This window comes from Betta splendens, chromosome 22 (genome assembly GCF_900634795.4).
Source record: "Betta splendens chromosome 22, fBetSpl5.4, whole genome shotgun sequence".
In the NCBI taxonomy this organism is placed as follows: Eukaryota; Metazoa; Chordata; class Actinopteri; order Anabantiformes; family Osphronemidae; genus Betta; species Betta splendens.
Window position 1 is genome coordinate 13754795 of NC_040900.2, and position 19221 is coordinate 13774015.

Below are 19221 nucleotides of genomic sequence, written 5' to 3' on the forward strand. Positions count from 1 at the left end.
AGAACATTCAGCTGTTTGTCACATTCCCGCTTATCGAGTAAAGATGGGAATTTTTGGGGTGCAACAGGATGCCTTAGTCAAGCACAGTCCTGCAAGTGTGTAGTTAGTGGTTTAAACAACTTGTGTTTACTTTTACCAACTAAGCATAGCAAATATTAATCTCAATTTACCTGTCAGAGGGGTTGCGTCAGGAAAGGCATCTGGCGTAACAACTTGGCAAATCTATCATACGAATCATTCGCTGTGGCGACCCCTGATGGGATAAGTCGAAAGGAGTTACCTTTTACCTTATAATTCCCCTGGCAAACAGTAATATGACGGTAATATTCACAAATATGACATAACCTCTGAACACTAACGCAAACCAATAGGGCAGCATGCGTCGACATCCACTTAATCCCTTGTACTGGACTGTATGATTTATACTAGTCTAATCAAACGTTCTACAGAATCACTTTAAAATAAAATGTCAGCATTATTAGATCATAATAAAATCAACAGATGTTATTAAACAGCTACTTTGTCTAAATAACACAAAAAAATGACTGCAAACATGTCACCAGATTTAATCTGTTGAGAATGAACCAGCGAAGCAAGTGTCCAATAAAAACAATGTTTAATAGAAGAGCTGTGATGTACAGACATGAGAGCGGAGGGAGGAGAGCTGACCGCATTCGTGAGACCTGAGCAGGGCCTAAACAGGACAGTGGTGATGATCACTGATCACTTCCTGGGTTATCACCGTCCAGCAACGTATAAACGTCATCTTGGAAACATAGCGCTGATGGGAGACACTTGAGGTGGAGAGGAAAAGAGCAGACTCAGAAAATACGACTTGTGGAGAGCCCTGAGTAAAAATGTTCAGGAAGTGCAGTTTAAACACAGTAACTTATGATGATCCATAAGAGGTATTGTAGTTTGTTACCCTACGTCCGTCTACTCATGTCACAACACAACTGAAGTCATTTGGGCTCAGCTATGTGCTCTTCATAACCAACGAGTGTATTAGAATGATCTATCGTCTTCGGTGGACTGATGATGGCGAATGTCCAGCATTTTTCCAGGCATTTGACCGCTGATACCTGAATGCAGTGGCTTTGTCTAGAAGAAAAAAGTCAGGAGGGGTTGCCATGGGGATGGACTGTGTCCAGCCAGGTCCTGGCTGTGTCTGGGGATGACAGGGGAGGGGTGAAGGCTAGAGAGCCTGAGCACATGAGCACCTGGAAAAAATGACAATGTTCTTCTGTTTGACTTTACTTCAGTGTTGCACGCCTCCTCAGAGTACAATGAAGCCATCTCTTCCTTTATCTTTCTTCTGGAGGAGACCTTCGGGGGTGGGAGAGATTTTTACTTAGATGATTGATCATCCTTCCAGGGGTTATGGCCTCTTCTTTCATTCTCGCTCAGACAAAACAACCAGGTGAGCATCAATCTCCGCCTCTGACAGAATCCTGAAACACAAACAAGTTAACCATCACAACTTTAATTAAGCCACACACACAGTTAAGAACACATCTAAATAGCCTTTATTTTGGTCTGTAGTTTTAGTTGCAGGGACTTTCCACTACACCACAGATCTCTTTTCCTTTAATAGTACAGTTACCTTCTAAGGCAGGGCCAGTGGTATATGTTGACCTGCATGTTCTTCTGAGATTTATTGTGCTTAGTATAATTCCTCACTCACTCATCTGAATCATTTGTGTAATTAGCATTCTGTAATTTTATTCCGAGGTCTGGCTAAGAGGTGGCACAGTGGTGCAATGTTTAGCACTGCTGCCCCAAAGCAAGTGTGGAGTTTGAATGTTCTCCCCATGTGTTGGTTCTGTCTAAGTTCTCCAGTGCATCCTCCCTCACCCCAAAGACAAGCAGCCAGGTTAACTAGAGATTATGCATTGCCCATAGGTGTGAGTGTTGCTTGTGGCACTGTGATAGAGTGGTGATTTGTCCAGGGTGCTTCAGCATCCTCCCCATCCATCTCCTTATGAGAGTAAGCACTTCAGATGAGTGAGTTTTTACTAATCCCATATGCATTTAACCTGCCTTAGTCTAATTTTGAGATGCAACGCTTTCTATTTTGTTTGTAATACTCACTTGAACCTAGGTTCCTGTTTAGTGATAATTCCCACCTCCAGCTCAGAGGGCTTGAAATCAATGGAGAGAACAGTCGACAGGCATGAGATGGCAGTCTGTGGAGATACGATACACGAAACCATGAAGGCAGCGGAACATTCTACATATTTAACTGAATTCTGAGGGAGTGAAGGGAGGTTTCCTATGTTATGTAAGCACGTCCACACAGATATTTGTCAGCAAATAAAAAGTTTCAGTGTTTCCATGACAAACTTGAGGCGAGCAGCTGCGTTTCAACATCTGATGACATTTTAATAGGACCTTTTACAAAAATAAATATAAGCACAGCCCGTTTGCAAGCAAATAACAAACTGGCTCTACTTGTTTCTTTTGAGGACTCCTACTCATATCTTCTTTAAAAACCTATCCTGATTGCACGATGTAGCAATGATGTATTGACATTCCCTTAAAAAGGGGATAGACAAGCTCCCTGACATTTCCTGTATTTTTTCCATTCACAAACTCCCTGTCAAGAAGATGTTAAGAATGTCATATCCAGTGAAAGGCTCGATCTTTGACTGATATCCAATTCCATAACATTCCTAATGGCATGACATTATGACTACATTAAGCAGAAACAGAACTTGGCAACTGTTGAGTGTTTAGTTTAGTCCATTTTATATTCTTTGTATGAAGGATGATGCATTGTACCTAATTTAAGATTGAGAACTAATCCACTTTTAGGACAAGCAAAAAATGACCTGTTTGGAGAACTGGGAGGTACTGTGTGTCAACAAGGGTCTACATATGGTGGGTGTTAAGCTTAAAAAGCCACACCATCAAGGGATCACTATTTACAGATCATGAAGTTACTATTTTCAGCCCTGCTGTGGCTCTGACACCTCCTTTTGTTTTTAACAATGTAAGTTTCTCTACTCACACTAACACTTCACTAACTCAGAGTGTTTGAATGTTTTCTTTTAGTCAAAGTATTTTCAGCCCACACCTTAAATCTGGTTTCACTCATTCACTCAAATTCCAGTTACCTTTTGTTTTGTACACAAAAAACTAGAGGACCTTTTTTTGTTAAAATAAGCTGTGTTCATTAATGACATTTAGTTGAGGATGATACATTTATTTACAAGGGGAATTACTTCCAACAGCTTGTGTTATTGACACTTCAAACTGTCTATACAGCATGTTTGCATGTGTTTGGCCGTGTCATACCTCTATTGCCTGCTCATAGGTCCAATCCAGCTTCTTCTTGACTTTCTTCTCCAAGAAGCTGGTGGCCTCAGTCTGTTTGACTCCAGCTGCTGTGGCCTTAAAGCCACAGTAGTAACCAGCTGGATCACACTTATACAGCTGTGGGCCCAACTCCTCATCCATTCCAACGATTATCATACCTAGATAAAAAATTAGAAAGGAGTGAGACAATGGCAACCTTAGGTACAATGTTATTTTATGCATAATTTAACACATTGAGTTGTAAATTTAGTTGAAAACACTAACACACAAACACTCATGGACACTACTCACAGCAGCCTAATGGTCTCATCTCAGCGTTCTGTGTGTAAACCTGGCAGATGTCAGCCATGCGTTTACACAGCATGTCCACTGGGATCTCATAGCCGTACTTATACATCCAGTTAGCCGCCTCATACCGTGCCCTCTGCACCTGAGACCTGCTGTCAGCTATAGAGGAAGCGAGACAGGCAAAAAAATCCTTCAGTGTGAAAATGCAGTAAAAGTTTGAATGTTGTCCGAATGCATTTATGAGTATAGCTGTGTATGTCTGTAAGGACAGAAGGTTTTAATAGAGGGACTGCTCACCGGTCATGCCAGTCATGACGCAGCCAATGTTCTCTGTGATTCTGAACAGATGCGTTACTGTCAGGGCGTCCAGCAGCTTGTCCTGAGAAAGACACAAGACACTGAAACCACGACAACAAGCTCCGCCAGTGACTCTAATGACTAGGGAAGGTTACTCTTCGATTTGTGCAGTCAAAATACCTCTGTGTATTTATAGTAGTCAGTAGATATGGATTACTTACTGGTACCTTCTTTTGTGTTACGACCACAACACAGTCCTTTCCCCTTACTGCTACAGAAGTCAGTCCTCCCTGATTGATGGCTTTGAAAGCATACTCTGAAGATACAATAGACCAAGATGATGCAAACAGAGGTAGTTATTTCAAATAAAATAAAAAATAATAAAGCACTGCTGCACGGCAAAAATGTTTGTATCTAGACATCCATTGCTGTACTGTGAGCTAGGTACGATATTAGCATTAGCAGTGTTGACGGTAAGATTTAGCCTGTTGCTAACATCTGCTTATTCATAGTGACGTTTGAGGAAAATAATTTAAGATACCTGTACTTTTATGGATGTATTGATGTATATAGTATAGGTGTAACAGCGTAGACATGCGAATGAGTATGTCGATGTTTTTAAGGGTAACATTATACAGCTTACCTCCTTCAGACCCATCATTATATGTATTGTCTCCTAATTAATTTTTCTGTCGGTACATGTAATGAAATGTAGTAAAAACAAAGACCTAGACATCATCTATCCAACACATAACTAGTAGGTAAATGGTTATTCAATTTTTACTCTAGGTATTAATGTGTACAAGCCTTTTTCTATATAGGATAACCAGGTTAGCTAACATGACTACACCATTGCTAACTGTGAGTACTTCACATTTTCCACACTTTAAGTGAATCATGGCTCATCTCTACCCTAATATTTACTGTAATAGCTGAGCTTACTGTAATAGTATCGGTCTGTACTGCAATAAGTGCAAACATTACGACTGAGTACTGGACGATGGAGTGCTATGTGTAGCCTGTTAGCCAGTAGTGATGACAGAGCAGGTTGAGTTTTCGTCTTTTCTTTCGCTACTTACCAACTTGGTAAAGTCTTCCCTCCGGAGAGAAGATGGTGATGTGACGATCAAAACCTGCACTTGATCCCCGAGACATGATACCAAACTACACTGGCGAATTAGTGTAACTTAAAACTGAAACTAAACTAAACTAAGAAGTAACAGAGGGATACCATGGAAAACAACGCGTGGCCCGGAAGTGCTCTGTCGAGGGTTTCTGAATCCGGGTCAAACTCACACCTCTGACGTCATCTAGGAATTGTGTTGTAATAAAATACACATAAAATGCTACAAAGCGGTTACTTTATAAACCTATTTCATTTTCTTAAAGGACAAAAAGAAAACAACAAAGATTGATTATTCATGACAAATGTTTTATTTCCCATGGCCATGGTTGAGTACACGAGTCATGATTTTGTGTGTGTGTGTGTGTGTGTGTGTGTGTGTGTGTGTGTGTGTGTGTGTGTGTGTGTGTGTGTGTGTGTTCAGTGCTTTTTGGTGAGGCATAGCCATTTTTGTGGTACTTCATAGGTGCTTCTGTCCTGTGTGTCATCATAAGGAATGTGCCACGAGTCTCCTGAAGTCTGGACAATGGTGTCATAGCTGGGGATATTCTGAACATGCACACATGCACAAACCGTTAGTTCTTAGTTCAATGCTCCTCCACTTCTACAATTTCAACTCCCTCTTCTCTGCCTCACCTGAAACCGGACCCTCCTGCCGAGGGCCACGTATCCAGTCACCACCAGTTGATGGCCCCTCTGCCACTTAAAGAAGAGGCGCCTGGTGGCATCGTCGACCAGACAGGCCTTGTGGTCCCTCATGAGGTCCCTACTCACAAACTGACAGTGGTTTCCGGAATGCAGCGTGGCGTACAGCAGGAAGGGATCATCTTCCGAGCTGACAGAGACAAAGAGATCTTACTGTAGGTCCCTGTTCCAGATTATTCTTTTAGTCGCCCTTATTGACCTTTGATTTTAGAACTATCTTTGATGAACAGAAATGCAGGATGATACTAATGCACAACATGCATTTTTCTATGTATGTTTATACTTCACTGTTTATTTACTGTGTACTCACATATTTTCAGTAAAGAAGCAATAGGCCTTTTGCTGGATAAGATTCATGTTGTGTCTCTCCCAGGATCTGGAGGGACACAGCATGTGTTTCCTCCCCAGCACCAGGACGGTCAAACCCTGATGTTCAAGCTCCGACACCACAGCCAACAACTGGAACACGCAGACACAAACGCACACATAAATTACTAAACATTCATTTAGAGATCGCTCTAAGTATAACTGCTGTTGACTCGTGTTCCTGCTAAATTAAACACGTTTTAGTTTGAGCATAGTGCAAGCCACAAAACTACAGTATTGCAACATGATAAACTTTATAGCAGTGAACATAAAAGCTCTGTCTGACCTGAGTGCAGCCTGGTGATATAACGGCAGCAAATTCAAGAGGAAATAATTAGAAAAAATCTTCTGTTCTAGTGTAAATTATCACGGCTTTTTGCAAGCCTTTTAATGACATATTAGCTTTGTCATACTAGAATCGCGAGGGATGTAGAGATTTAGTTGTCAGGGCTTTTATTTGACTGGCAGCTTCATGTAGTGACAGTAACATGCACACGCACACACACACACACACCAGAGGTGGGCAGGCAGACAACTCGGCTTTTTTTGTCATGTCATGTGTTGGCCAGTTATGAAGACACCTCCTACACACACCTATCATTCACATACAGACACATACTGTTTTTTAGTCATTGTGAAACTGGCAGAAAAGCCCCTGGGTTGGACCAGAATGTATGTAGGAAGAAACCGCTGAAAGCTCAACAGTACAGCTGTGTGACTGCAGTGCTGAACACATGCTGAAAAACAGGCCCTGGAGTTTTTCTGATAGTGAATTTTATTGTTCTTTTGTTTTCCTCGTTTGCCTGCATGTGCACATGTGTGTGCACGTGTGCGCTGATGCTTTCTCACCGTTTCTGACTGCTTGCTCCTGTCCTTGTTAATATTAGCTACATTCAGCCCATCTACGATCACATCAAAGGCTGGCTTCCTCTTCACAAACGCTTTGAACCGTTCCAGTTCCTAGATCAGAGAAGCCGAATTAAACACAAGCAGACAGAAAGGAAGAGAGTGAGAACGTTGCTACTGCATAGAGAAAAGTAGGTTAGAGTATAGAGGAATACAGGTGAAAATACATTAGTGCCTTGTCCATCCAACATGATGTGATGATGCAATGTTTCAGATGACTCAATTCAATCCAGAGTTGCATTGATGAATGAATACAGCTAAATATGTATCTGTATAGTGGCAGACACTCCTTCTGCACTAAAGGTGACTGGATTACTTTGACTGTCTATTTAACTTAAATAATCATGTGCAGGAATAACCAGAACAGAAAAACTCTGCAGAACTGTCTAGAAACAACAGCAGGGTTTGGTTCCTTATTGTGGGCCAGAACTGGAACTGAACTGCATCTGTGAGCTCAGTGGTCTGATGGTTGGCTGCTTTTCGTAGTGTCTACCTGGCCGTTCCTTCTTGTTGCTCTCATGGCAGAGTGCCAGCTGGCAGCTATAAAGCTACAATGTGGAGAAAGTGGCCGTCAGCAAACTCTTGATGGTACCGTGTATATTAGATTTGATGATAGAGATGATAGAGTCCGGCAGTCACAGACTTTGTCTAAATGAACCTTCCCATTCTAGCCAGCATATAAAATGAATGCTAACAAGTGTGCTTAAAAAGCCGCGACCTTAAACATGCTTTCACTTTTAGATAGCAGCAATATGGAAATAGGCTACTGTGAATTCCCCTCACATGTGTGCACGCGAGCACACACAGTCAAATGTGGCCCAACAATCTGAAGTAACACACTGGAAGTTGCTTTTTTGATGCAATAAAAAAGATGCAAGTTTTAGGGAGGGGAGCAATAATGCACTTCGAGGACGAGACCGACAGCGGCTGGACAGATGGAATGGTGGCGATGAGGAGAGTGATGGGTAACCATGCAAACCAATTTAGAAAGTACAGAGGACTAAATGAGTATATGTAAAGAATGTGAGAATGAAAACAGGAGGAGGAAGAGAAAGACAAAGAAAGTCCAGCATAATTATCCAGGGACTTTCCAGAACTGATATGTGAAACCAGCTCATTGTGCTGCTTTGGATAAAATGAATTCTTAAACACAGACCTACATAAACATACAGTACTGATATGAAGTAGTTTCTAGTAGATAACATACCACAGATATATCTGTAAAATATAATGAATTAACTGTGGAAATCTGTGATCTCCTTTATCTGTTTAAAATGTGCATCATGCTTCTCCTTCTGCCACCACATGCAGACAGAAGAATACTGCTCCTCCATCTGTCTGCGTCCCCTCCCTGCATCTGCTTCTCTATTGTTTTCTTAGCACCCAGTGTGCCCTTAAGAGGCGCCGCTTTGACCCGAGATTAATACAGGAGAGGAAAACTGCCTGTCTGCTTAGCGGGAGGTAGATCCAGATTCACATGATGTTCCACACGCTGGAAATCCCCTCAAATGAAACGCCAATTCCGACAACAAACTCCCCAGCTACCGAAAAAAAACTTTTGTAGGAGTTCATTTAAATATTAGCTATTATTATCTGCATAATGTTCGTGATGGAAATATGGTTTAGTAACCATTTCAAGTGATAAACTTGTTTTTTTAAGCTTATCATCACTGGCATTGCAAAAAAAAAATGCAGACAGCACATTCCAATCCAATAAAAAGCTTGTTCCCTGGCTCTCACCCCTCTCGCCATGTGCACATGTGTATGCAGGATATGCTTGTGTTTAGGGATGTGGAAATGTGTGTGATGGTTTGTAGTGTAAGCATTAAGCTCCTTATGGTTTTGTAGTTGTATTGAGTCAGTCAATCTATCAAGCAGGTGGGGTCTCATTGATTTCAAAGCTCTTGTAACCAGGAGCTGAATGACTAATGTTGTCATTGATATACCGTGTTAGGTTCCACTAACTAGAGGAGCGACGGTTTGTCCTTGCTTTTATTTTGGATGTAAGAATTTTATCAGATGTGTGTGTTTAATAAGAGCTAAAAGCTGCTATATGAGCATATAATGGTCCTCTCAACAGTTTTCCTACCTTAGGGTTTCTTGTTGTTAGGCTACTATGCTACCAGCTGCATATGCCCTTAGGAGTGATTGATCGTCTGTCTGTATGTGTTGTTCCGCTAGACATACTACTAGATCAAATCTAAAAACAGATCTAAAACTGCGACTGTTGGAGCGCAGACAACAATAGCCTGGGTGTTGCGAGTGAAACTGTGCTGCCATCTAGCAGACAATAGGGGGAGGAAGAAAAGGTTTTAAATGTTTACCTTTTTATTTCATGAGATTTTTAGTGATGATGCATAAAGAGTAGCTGAAAGAAATAATCGAAAATTTGAAAATCTGTAAAATTTATGATTACTAATTGAAATTGTAAATGATTGTAATTGCAAATGAAATAAAGTATAACTACATTGAAAATGCAGCTGTATAATGTGGTTATCACACTTTTATGCAGCTACAGTAAATGTTACTTCTTTAGATGTCTGGAATTTTTTTTTATTAATTTATTATTTATCTGTTTTATTTTATTAAGTTTCCAACCCCTGCTATGTGTGTGTGTGTGTGTGTGTGTACCTCCGGGGTGGTCTTGTTAAAAACATCTTGACCCTGAATGACATCAGTCATCACTCGGTCCTTTAGCTGCTGGTACTCCTCTGTCGTCAGCCGAATTGACTCCAATTCTGACCCACAACACCTACACCGGCCTCTAAAATCACACCACACACGTGTAAGAATGGCACACAGCATATTTTCTGTAGTAGCTAATTTATGCTACACAGATTAACTCTTTTGAAGTAGGAAGTGATGTAAATACTGTAGGGCAGCAGTGGTCCAACTTCCTGTCCATTTCTGCCCTGTAAGGCTGGAGACAGGAGGAGGGAATTAATACTGTTTTGCAAGTTGATAGTCACATAAAATAGAAAATAGAGCAACATAGAGGGTGTCAGCCTAAAATAGGATTTAAAGCCTACAGCTATTCATTTACCAGGTAACACTAAAGATCTTTATAATTCCGCCATACCTCTCAAACCAGGTTTTGATGCTGGTCACGAGGTTGTGCTGGGGATAGATCTGGTTGTTCCTCATGTACAGCAGAATGCCCAACAGCTTCTCCACCTCCTTCACGTCACTGCAATTTATCTTCCTTGATCCTTCGAACAGAGCTTTCCAGGTCTCCTGGTGTGGGCTCAGTCCCTTTTCAAGTAGTTCATCATAAAGAGCCCAGGCCGTGATCGTGTCACCGTGCTCTATTGCTGCTGCAATAACATCGCCGTAGTTGCGTGGGGACGGTGTAAAAACCTTTTGGGAGGACAGTAAAATTAAGGGACATTATACAAAGCGTGGCCTTTAATAATTAAGAAGACATTTACCTTAAGCTCTTGCAGGAGGCTGAGCGCCTCCCTCCATCTCGGGGTCCTACTGAAGGACTTGATAAAAAGGCTGGAGGCTCCCGTATCTAGAGAAGGGAAACTTCCGCGCATGATGTCATAGACGTCAAATACCTCATCGTCGTGGTCACCTTTCACACACAGGGTCAGGTAGTGTAGTAAAAGCCTATATGAGAGCACCCCTGTTTCCATGGCTACAAAAGTCAGTAGAGACCTGTGTTAAAAGATTTTAAATGCAGACATACTTCACTCATTGACCTCACGTTGCATCACACAGAGCTTTCAGTACATAACAACAAACAGCTGACAGTATTTTCACCTGTATCTCACTCACTTTGCAATATCCAGCTCTGCGCCAGATTTGAAAAGCACACACATCATTTTGGTGTCAAAGTGCTGGTGATTTCCCAGAGACTCCTTCAGATTCCGCCACTCAGCCACAGAGAGCGGACGGTCGGGAGGCTGCATCTTACCTGGGAAAGATTCATGCAAACATAATTATGAGTGGGTTCTGGTAGATAACAACAGAAGGATCCTGAAAAAAAGAGATGGACTCTGGTATGTCCTACCGGCCCTTCTCTTTGGCTTCCCTTCAGGCTCCTCCTCATCTTGGAGGAGCATGGACAACACCCTTGCTTTCTTCTTCAGCATCTCTGTCGTCCTCTTTGCTGTCCCTGCAGCAAACACAGATTTGGAGAAAGAAGCCCTCTTTCCTTTTTCATCCACTGTGTCGTCCCACAGCTCCTTCTTTCTCTGTCTGATGGGACTCGTTTTCGTTCCGCCTTGTCCATCTGTCTCGCTGTTCTTCCATGTGGTTGTCAATCTGCCATCCAGGTTGTGCTTTGAGTCTCTGCTGCTCAGAAAACGCGCAGCCGGCGGAAGTTGTGATGATTTACACAGAACCGCGTTAATGGTGAGGAAACCCTCTTGGTGAAAGAGAAGTTGTAGGGGCTTCAGGCTACGTCTCGCTTTAAGTATCACGAGGGAGCTCATATTATATGATGCCTGATATATTATTTAATACTAAGCTTTACGACAGCAAACATGAATCTAGAACTGAGTCTAACCAGCTAAACTCGCTGTTTGCTCAACGGAAGTGACTTTAACTATAGCTGCGTCGCGTATATCACAGATTGCATTTAAAAGCAACTCGCGTGTGCCCTCACTACTCAAAGTCAAAAGCAAATCTGTCGTCTCCAGAGCTACAAAACCTGAAGAAGAAGCGTGACTGGAGTCGCACACTTCGACGTCATCAGTGCTTGACAGCGACACAAGCGAGGTGCGTCAAGCAGCAGAAGGTTACCGAGAACAACCCTGAGGATCCTTTGTAAAATAAAGGTACAGAAAGTTTCACCAATAAAACATGGCAAAAGGTTAACTCGTGAAACACAATGCCTGCATCTCAGGGAACCCGTCTATGAAACTCCTGAAGTATGCAGAAAACATGACCGTCATTGGGCTCATCCAGGATGGTGATGAGTCTGTATACAGAGGGGAGGTGTAGACGCCGGTCCAGTGGTGCAGTCAGAACCAGCTGGAGCTCAACACGCTCAAAATAGTGGAGATGACAGTGGACTTCAGGAAGAACCGCCTGGCCTCATTTAGATTCCTATGGTCCACAATTATATTATTACATTACTCTATGCTTTATTTTGAAGTTAGACACCTTAAACCGGAAGCAACATTGTCGCACAATCAAACGACATCGAATGGCTTAACGTCAGCTACGTTTTCATACAGCCCAACTTTCCACAGTTTTCTGACTCATAGAGGAGAAATGTGTACACACTTTATATTAGATTAAATTTAGATCACGCATGGAGAAAGAAAAACAGCTGCATTGGTCGGATATTCTGAAAAAAAGTATAGCAAACTCAAAAAAAGGTAACGTTAGCTTAACTGAGCCTGAGCTATGTTTACTTGCTGGCTAACGAATATTAGGATAAGAAAGCTAGCTTGTTTTGTTTCGATATGTATAGATTGTAAATCATATAGCCAAATTAAGTTTAACATTTGCAGGTTACCGTTATGTTTGATTTTTCGGAGTATGTTGTACAGACGAAAGAACTGAAGAGGAAAAGAAAGCAGAAGAAAATGAGCTAGTCACTAAATATTACACAGAGTGGAAAGGAGGAAGCGACAAAGACGAGTCCTACAAGAACATCCCACGATTCTACTACAGGGTACTAATAAAACCTTTTTGCAAAACTGTTTACTTTGACTGATTGTGTTGTGTCACAATCACCATCACTAACATTTGTAAAAGAATCCATTTCAATTACATTTGTGCACAAAATTAATTAATTACATACTTTTATTTAATTACGTTAAATAAAATTATGACGATGATGTTGTGCAGCTACCAGCAGAGGATGAAGTATTACTTCAGAAGCTGAGAGAAGAATCCAGAGCAGTCTTCCTACAAAGGAAGAGCAGAGAACTGCTGGATAATGAGGAACTACAGGTAAAACATGCACAAACACACATTGTACTCACACACACAGTAAAAGCACTGTATGTTTCACTTCAATTTCTTTTCACACAGAACCTGTGGTTCCTGCTTGATAAGCACCAGGTCCCTCCAGTCAATGGAGAGGAGGCCATGATCAGCTATGAAGCCTACCTGCAGGTTGGGGAGAAAGCTGGTTCGAAGTGCAAGTGAGTAGTTGTTTACTCCCAACAGCAGAAGACTTTTTAAATCAGCCTTTTTTAGCATTCAAGTATTCATGTTGAATTGAGGGTGAGATCTATGAAATCCTTCTGGTGCTGCATTAGTCTGTGAGAATCTGTTCCTTTTCTTTCTATTAGAAAATTTTTTACAGCCAGAGTGTATGCCAAGCTTCTCAACAATGACCCTTACGGCAGGATCTCCATCATGCAGTTCTTCAACTATGTCATGAGGAAAGGTCTGTATTTTCATTTAGCTTCCTTGTTCTACCACGTATCTTTTACATATTTAGCACTCAAACAATAGGTTGCATGTTGTATGCTGCTTAGACACAGATTCATGCCAGATATTGGCCAGCCTTCCTCACTGTTTGGTCTAGTTTTATTTTAACTGGTGAATTTTGACACCTAATGTTGCTCATTTTATTTTTTCCATTCATCCAGTGTGGCTGCATCAGACCAGAATAGGTCTGAGTCTGTATGATGTGGCAGGGCAGGGCTACCTTAGAGAGTCGGTAAGCATTTACCTTCAGCTTGCAAGTAAAATATTTAAGTTAGGTTTTTAATTCCTCATATTAAAATGTTTCTTTCTAAAGTCACCAGGCACAAGTGGAAAACATGTTGCCTGATCTTTGAACTGCCTGATCTTTGAACTGCCTGATCAGCCTTATTCTTTGTAGGATCTGGAGAACTACATCCTGGAGCTGATCCCTACTCTGCCTCAGCTGGATGGACTTGAGAAGTCCTTCTACTCATTTTACGTCTGCACTGCTGTTCGCAAGTTCTTTTTCTTTCTCGACCCACTGCGAACTGGTGAGACGTATTTCCACTGCATTATAATATTTTGTTGAATATAGAAAACTGTCTGGAAGGGGCACTTGTGTTTTGTGTGGCTGTGATATGTGCAATAAAGGAGGCTTCACTATTCTACATCTTGTTTCTAACAGGGAGAAGTGAGTTGACTTTAGCGATAACAGTTCCTTTATTGTGTTTTTCAGGGAAAATTAAAATCCAGGACATATTGGCATGCAGTTTTCTTGATGACTTGTTAGAGGTATGTTTTATGTAATTTGAACTCATATTTGACAGTTTGTAGACTAATACCAGGATTTGAAATAGTAACTGTACTGTACTGCAGTTTTTTTTTATTTTATTTTTCAGTTTCTATTTTACATTCTTGTTATATGGATTAGTGTTTTATATGTTTTATTTTTAGGTTGTTTTACTTTTAAATGTTTATTTCTCTGTAACTACAGTAATGTCATTTGTGGATTCATGTTACACACTTTTTCTTATTTCCCATTTATGTTTCTAGTTGAGAGATGAGGAGTTGTCCAAAGAGAGCCAGGAGTCTAACTGGTTCTCAGCCCCGTCAGCTCTTAGAGTCTATGGTGAGAACACAGATTCTGTGTGTATGCTGGGTTTTTCATTTTCACTTCAAGCCTGAAAAATTCATTTTTCCAGGATTGTGGATATTTTGATCAAACTATACTGTTATTCATCAGAAAAACTAAGAAGCAAGGGTTTGACTGACTGACTTGAATTTTAACTTTTTGCTTTACAGGTCAGTACCTTAACTTGGATAAGGACCACAACGGCATGTTGAGCAAAGAGGAGCTTTCACGCTACGGCACAGCCACTCTTACATCAGTGTTCCTGGACAGAGTATTTCAGGAGTGTCTCACATATGATGGAGAAATGGTACAATTATGAATATTATCAGCACAGAGTCAGTAACAGTTGTGGTGAATTCACAGATGGGAGAGAAATCAGGGAAAGATTTGGATTCTCTGTTTATTGTCAACATCGGGTTCTCCTAGTGAACACAGCATTTCCACAGAGTTTATATTGCACAGCGTAAACCTGATATTCACTGAACATTTTTTTGTTTTTCTTCTACCGTAGGACTATAAGACCTATCTAGACTTTGTACTGGCTTTAGAGAACAGAAAGGAGCCGGCAGCGCTACAGTACATTTTTAAACTTCTGGACATGGAGAATCAGGGATACCTCAATGTCTTCTCACTCAACTACTTCTTCAGGGTATCAACCCACTTCATAAAACAAAATAATGGGACATAGTGGAAAACGACAGGTTTGTCAGCAATTGATGAGGACCACATTTCTATTGTTTCTTTCTGCAGGCCATTCAGGAGCAGATGAAGCTGCACGGTCAGGAGCCCGTCTCCTTCCAGGATGTCAAGGTAAACTCTATCTACATTGTGAATGTAACTGTTGACCCTTGTAACGAGTTACCCTTTGTTCTGTGATCAAGTTCAATGTGAACGTACTTTATCCTCAGGATGAGATCTTTGACATGGTGAAGCCTAAAGACCCCTATAAGATCACGCTGCAGGATCTGGTGAACAGTTGCCAGGGTGATACTGTCACCAGCATCCTGATCGACCTCAACGGCTTTTGGACGTATGAAAACAGAGAAGTGCTAGTTGCTAATGACAATGACAGCAGCAATACAGCTGACCTTGATGACACCTGAAGAGTAAATGAAACATTGCTTGTTCAAAGCCTTTACCTCAGCAGGACACTTAAAACCTTTACCTACTGGTACAGAACCCTCTTTAGTTTAATGTTTGCAGTGTAAAGATGAGTAGTTGAATAGAAGAAGTAAATCTGGGAATAGTACTTTGTGTAAATATACCTCTCTGTGTCTGTGTTTTTTTGGAAAATAAAATAAATAATAAATAAATAAATGTTTTCATACTTTTCCTGACAATGGCTGAACAAGTACCTATGATACACAAGACGCATCGTCACATTTACACCCATTGGAATCAAGCACGCTCATAACAACAGACATCCTGTAAATAATTAAGGCTCATAAGACAAATTACATTTGAGAAAATGTAGCAGTTGGTCTGAACAAAATGAGGACTGGGGTTTTGTAAAAGCAGTTATTTAGAGCCCACTGATTACAAACAATTAAATCTATTTAATCAGTATAATCTGCAGATTGCACCATGGTTATACACTCAAGTGTAGCCTGAGAACTTGCATCTTATTAATGCAAATTTAAGTTGTTCTTGAGATAGAGGAAATATTAAAATAAATTGCATCTAATGAAATTATCCAAGACCAGTTTCAATTTTACAAGCACAGACAACAATCTATTACCACTGACAGCGTAAATGGGAATAATATTTGTATGGTAAGTCTGTATCTGTCTCTATGTCCATGGGTTTGAGCTTAGGCATAACATTAAATTGATCTCATAAATCAAGAAGCATTTCTTGTAGTACATATTCATTACAAGCCAATGTCTTTCATGTTTTTTGTAAGTTTAATTAGATAATAAGGAAAAATACACAACTTTTAACAACAAAAATTATGTTTAAATAAGATCCTTTATGAACTGAAATGAGCCTGAACATAAGCCTTAATGTTAATAAATAAATATAGATGAATCTTTTAAATGTTTTATTAACACATAAAATATAAATATGTATTAAGAAGGTCATTCAAAGGCAAACAACCAAACAATTTGCATATGTTGTTTGCACATAAGCACGCCTTTCACACCACTCAAACAAATCAGTGAATGAAACTGACCCATAAGAAAGTTATGACAGTTCAGATAAGGACACTTAAAGGATGAATCCTCAGCACAGAAGTATTACCAATGAATGAGAGCAACACTATTATCAAATAGAATTCAATGGTCAATATGTTTGGTCTCTAGCACATTCCACAATGTTTTGGACTAGATCTGCTTTATTTTAATACAGCTGCATATTTGACTAATTTAACAAAAGAAAATAATATTCATAACAATGTATTATATATTGTGACAACTGGAAAATAAACAGAAATTATTTCAATTTAGTGTTAAAGACAAGCATAACAAAAAACAGTCTTTTTTTTGGAGTCAACTGTTCACTGGCGAAAACAAAAACTCAAGCATTATCTACCATGCAGTAGATGCCGGCTCAGTATTGGTTGTTTCTCAATAACATTTCATTTTTAAAGTGAAATCAATTTCTCTTCATGTGAGTTGACCTTCATTTCAGTTTGCACCTGTACTGAATGTAAATTTGTTAGACCTACACATTTATAGAGCTAAATGTCTGAGTTTTGCATGTGATTGCACATTCACAAATTAGGCTGACTCAGTCACTTCCACGGTCCATTTAGCTGTCTTTTGTCTGTACTAGTAATTATAAACTAGAAAAATATCAGTATTATTAACATGTACAGCTAAGCAGGTTAGGATTGTACAAGCTGGTGTACAAGTGACTCTGTATAGGAGTGACCGTTTTCAGGAGGGCAGTGGAGAAGGAACTCTGTTGGTGTCTGGAACACTGAGAGAAGGTTCGGGTTCAAGCTCAAAGCTAATGTTTACAAAAGAAGCCCCTGACGCCTCAGGCTGAGCTACAGTAGCGGGTTGTGAATCCGAGTGATCATTATGATCACTTCTGCGCTGCTCTGCAAAGCGACGCTCTGCCTCCTCAGCCAGATGGTTCTCCTCCTCTTCCTCCTCCTCCTGCAGGAAAAGCAAAGTATAAAAAAGTAGCACCTGCTGAAACTGCACAAACAAATTTTAGGGTGTCATTTCATTCATCTTTATCTAGGACAAATCAGTGAATTTGTCTTACTTCTTTCTTCATACGGTAGTACTCATCAATAGCGTACTGGTACTTAGGAGTAGTTATGCCGAAGAGAGATGCCAGTTTCTCTCCCATGAAGTCACACACTGCAAAGAGGACACACACATTCCATAGAGGTCGTTTGGGAAGGGGAATAAAAAGCATACAATAGCAATAAAAACACAACCTTCATTCCTGATACATTCCTCAATGACAGTCTCTTCATACAAACTGCTAATATTCCAGTATTTGAAAACCACTTCACTCAAAAACTCACATTTGGGAAAGTCCAAAACTCGTAGAGTACCTTTGAGGTACAGTCACGACTACTGTGACTGCTAGATCTTAAAGTACTTCTGTCACCTGAGATTGTAGAAGTGGTCATTCTCCACATGTAAAACCAGAAATATGGACCCCAGGTAAGTTTGGACTGGAACAGATGAAAAGATAGATATGACAGTTAGATCACAAATTTGAAATTGACCATTACTTCTGAGAATTTATACACATGTCACTGTATTAATATATTTTCAGAGTCATACTTTTCAGATTTATGTAGTGAGATCTATTACTAAATGGAGACAGGTTTAAGTGCCATCTCTCACACAGGACTTTGCCGTAACACCTGTGTGAGTTTCCATTAAACTTTAAAAGATCCGACGCTGACTGTGAAAGCAATAAAACTCAGTTTACCGGATCAACGGGTGTGACATCTTTCTTCACTGGCTCCTCTTCTTCCTCCTCTTCGTCAGTGCTGTACTCCTCCATAGTTTCCCCGCTGGCAAAGTAGATGGTCTTGCGGGGAACCTTCGCCTTCCGCACAGGCTCGCCCATCTCTACGTTTTCAAAGTCTGCCGCTCCCTCTGAAACCTGGCATGAATTTAAAATAGGTGAATCAGGTCAATGATGCCATGACGATCAAAGGAAGACGCGTGGTTATCATACTGTAGATTGACGTGTCCCACAGTCTGGTAGCATAGTCAACCCTATCCTCTAACTTAACTAACCTCACTTGTAGCGAATTTATACTTTAGCAACTTATTAATGATATAAAAAATCTATAATCTAACCTTGTTTCCGCAGAAAATCAGTGGTTTGCTAACATGTATTAGTTGTCTTCCTGTACCAATGTTTGTTGACAGCTAGCTAACTTAGCACCTTAGCTAAGGAAGTCAATGTGTAGCTTCTAAATTAGTTTGCAATTTTGTTAAATTTGACATAAGGGTAATACAAAAGGGTCCGAAGGCTGTATCACACGAACTCACCTTTTCAACTTCCATAGTTTGTCCCGCGGAAATACTTGCATTAATTAAATAGAAGTGACAAATCCGCCATCCCTGTCTGACCTACTACCAGAAGCGCTGAGCTGGTTGTCGGGGCTCCGCTAGAAACACTTCCTGTCTGAATCTTTCGTGATAAAACATTTCGCAAAAATAAACAGTGACATTGACAGAAAGATTTTACTGTCCAGTCGAGACCTCGGTGACTAATTTATTTAAAAAAT

At 40.5% G+C, this 19221-nt stretch overlaps 4 protein-coding genes across 6 annotated transcripts; 1 reads left to right on the forward strand and 3 right to left on the reverse strand.

Moving 5' to 3' along the window:
* Positions 1-599: 599 nt before the first annotated feature.
* Positions 600-5173, reverse strand: psma6a (proteasome 20S subunit alpha 6a). 2 transcript variants are annotated; one of them, XR_003784488.3, is made up of 8 exons: positions 4983-5173; positions 4125-4219; positions 3904-3985; positions 3610-3765; positions 3298-3476; positions 2092-2186; positions 1258-1451; positions 600-1168 (listed from the first exon to the last, which is right to left on the reverse strand). XR_003784488.3 is itself a non-coding variant. In XM_029139210.3 (7 exons), the coding sequence occupies exons 1-7, from the start codon at positions 5056-5058 to the stop codon at positions 1394-1396; spliced, it is 741 nt and encodes a 246-aa protein (XP_028995043.1). In that variant the 5' UTR covers positions 5059-5173; the 3' UTR covers positions 600-1393. The 2 variants fall into 2 exon arrangements, 1 of the variants encoding a protein (XP_028995043.1); XM_029139210.3 differs by having other exon boundaries at positions 600-1451.
* Positions 5174-5314: 141 nt separating this feature from the next.
* On the reverse strand, positions 5315-11757 carry prorp (protein only RNase P catalytic subunit). Of its 2 annotated transcripts, XM_029140039.3 has the most exons (10): positions 11019-11757; positions 10784-10922; positions 10432-10663; positions 10083-10360; positions 9876-9923; positions 9635-9767; positions 6947-7057; positions 6042-6190; positions 5663-5861; positions 5315-5575 (listed from the first exon to the last, which is right to left on the reverse strand). In XM_029140039.3, the coding sequence occupies exons 1-10, from the start codon at positions 11440-11442 to the stop codon at positions 5447-5449; spliced, it is 1842 nt and encodes a 613-aa protein (XP_028995872.1). In that variant the 5' UTR covers positions 11443-11757; the 3' UTR covers positions 5315-5446. The 2 variants fall into 2 exon arrangements, with proteins under 2 accessions (XP_028995872.1, XP_040925188.1); XM_041069254.2 differs by lacking the exon at positions 11019-11757 and having other exon boundaries at positions 10432-10643; positions 10784-10923.
* A 386-nt stretch (positions 11758-12143) lies between these two features.
* Positions 12144-15844, forward strand: ppp2r3c (protein phosphatase 2, regulatory subunit B'', gamma). The gene is made up of 13 exons (XM_029140040.3): positions 12144-12333; positions 12508-12632; positions 12809-12913; positions 12995-13107; positions 13258-13355; positions 13561-13631; positions 13797-13929; positions 14115-14170; positions 14432-14507; positions 14681-14817; positions 15022-15159; positions 15261-15320; positions 15419-15844. The coding sequence occupies exons 1-13, from the start codon at positions 12267-12269 to the stop codon at positions 15611-15613; spliced, it is 1374 nt and encodes a 457-aa protein (XP_028995873.1). The 5' UTR covers positions 12144-12266; the 3' UTR covers positions 15614-15844.
* Positions 15845-16538: 694 nt separating this feature from the next.
* fam177a1 (family with sequence similarity 177 member A1) lies at positions 16539-19134 on the reverse strand. The gene is made up of 5 exons (XM_029140041.3): positions 18983-19134; positions 18411-18587; positions 18081-18147; positions 17727-17824; positions 16539-17614 (listed from the first exon to the last, which is right to left on the reverse strand). The coding sequence occupies exons 1-5, from the start codon at positions 18995-18997 to the stop codon at positions 17390-17392; spliced, it is 582 nt and encodes a 193-aa protein (XP_028995874.1). The 5' UTR covers positions 18998-19134; the 3' UTR covers positions 16539-17389.
* Positions 19135-19221: the final 87 nt, after the last annotated feature.

Coding starts and splice junctions, on each gene's coding strand:
- psma6a (XM_029139210.3), bottom strand. CDS start 5,058: ATGTCTCGGGGATCAAGTGCAGGTTTTGATCGTCACATCACCATCTTC. Junction 3,986..4,124: donor TAACACAAAAGAAGGTACCA/GTAAGTAATCCA, acceptor TGTCTTTCTCAG/GACAAGCTGCTGGACGCCCT. Junction 1,452..2,091: donor AAACAGGAACCTAGGTTCAA/GTGAGTATTACA, acceptor TTTGTGTTTCAG/GATTCTGTCAGAGGCGGAGA.
- fam177a1 (XM_029140041.3), bottom strand. Junction 18,148..18,410: donor ATGTCACACCCGTTGATCCG/GTAAACTGAGTT, acceptor CATCTGTTCCAG/TCCAAACTTACCTGGGGTCC. Junction 17,825..18,080: donor GACCACTTCTACAATCTCAG/GTGACAGAAGTA, acceptor TCCTCTTTGCAG/TGTGTGACTTCATGGGAGAG.
- prorp (XM_029140039.3), bottom strand. CDS start 11,442: ATGAGCTCCCTCGTGATACTTAAAGCGAGACGTAGCCTGAAGCCCCTA. Junction 10,664..10,783: donor GCAGAGCTGGATATTGCAAA/GTGAGTGAGATA, acceptor CTTTTAACACAG/GTCTCTACTGACTTTTGTAG. Junction 5,576..5,662: donor GCAGGAGGGTCCGGTTTCAG/GTGAGGCAGAGA, acceptor GTGCATGTTCAG/AATATCCCCAGCTATGACAC.
- ppp2r3c (XM_029140040.3), top strand. CDS start 12,267: ATGGAGAAAGAAAAACAGCTGCATTGGTCGGATATTCTGAAAAAAAGT. Junction 13,108..13,257: donor AAAGCTGGTTCGAAGTGCAA/GTGAGTAGTTGT, acceptor TCTTTCTATTAG/AAAATTTTTTACAGCCAGAG. Junction 13,632..13,796: donor AGGGCTACCTTAGAGAGTCG/GTAAGCATTTAC, acceptor TATTCTTTGTAG/GATCTGGAGAACTACATCCT.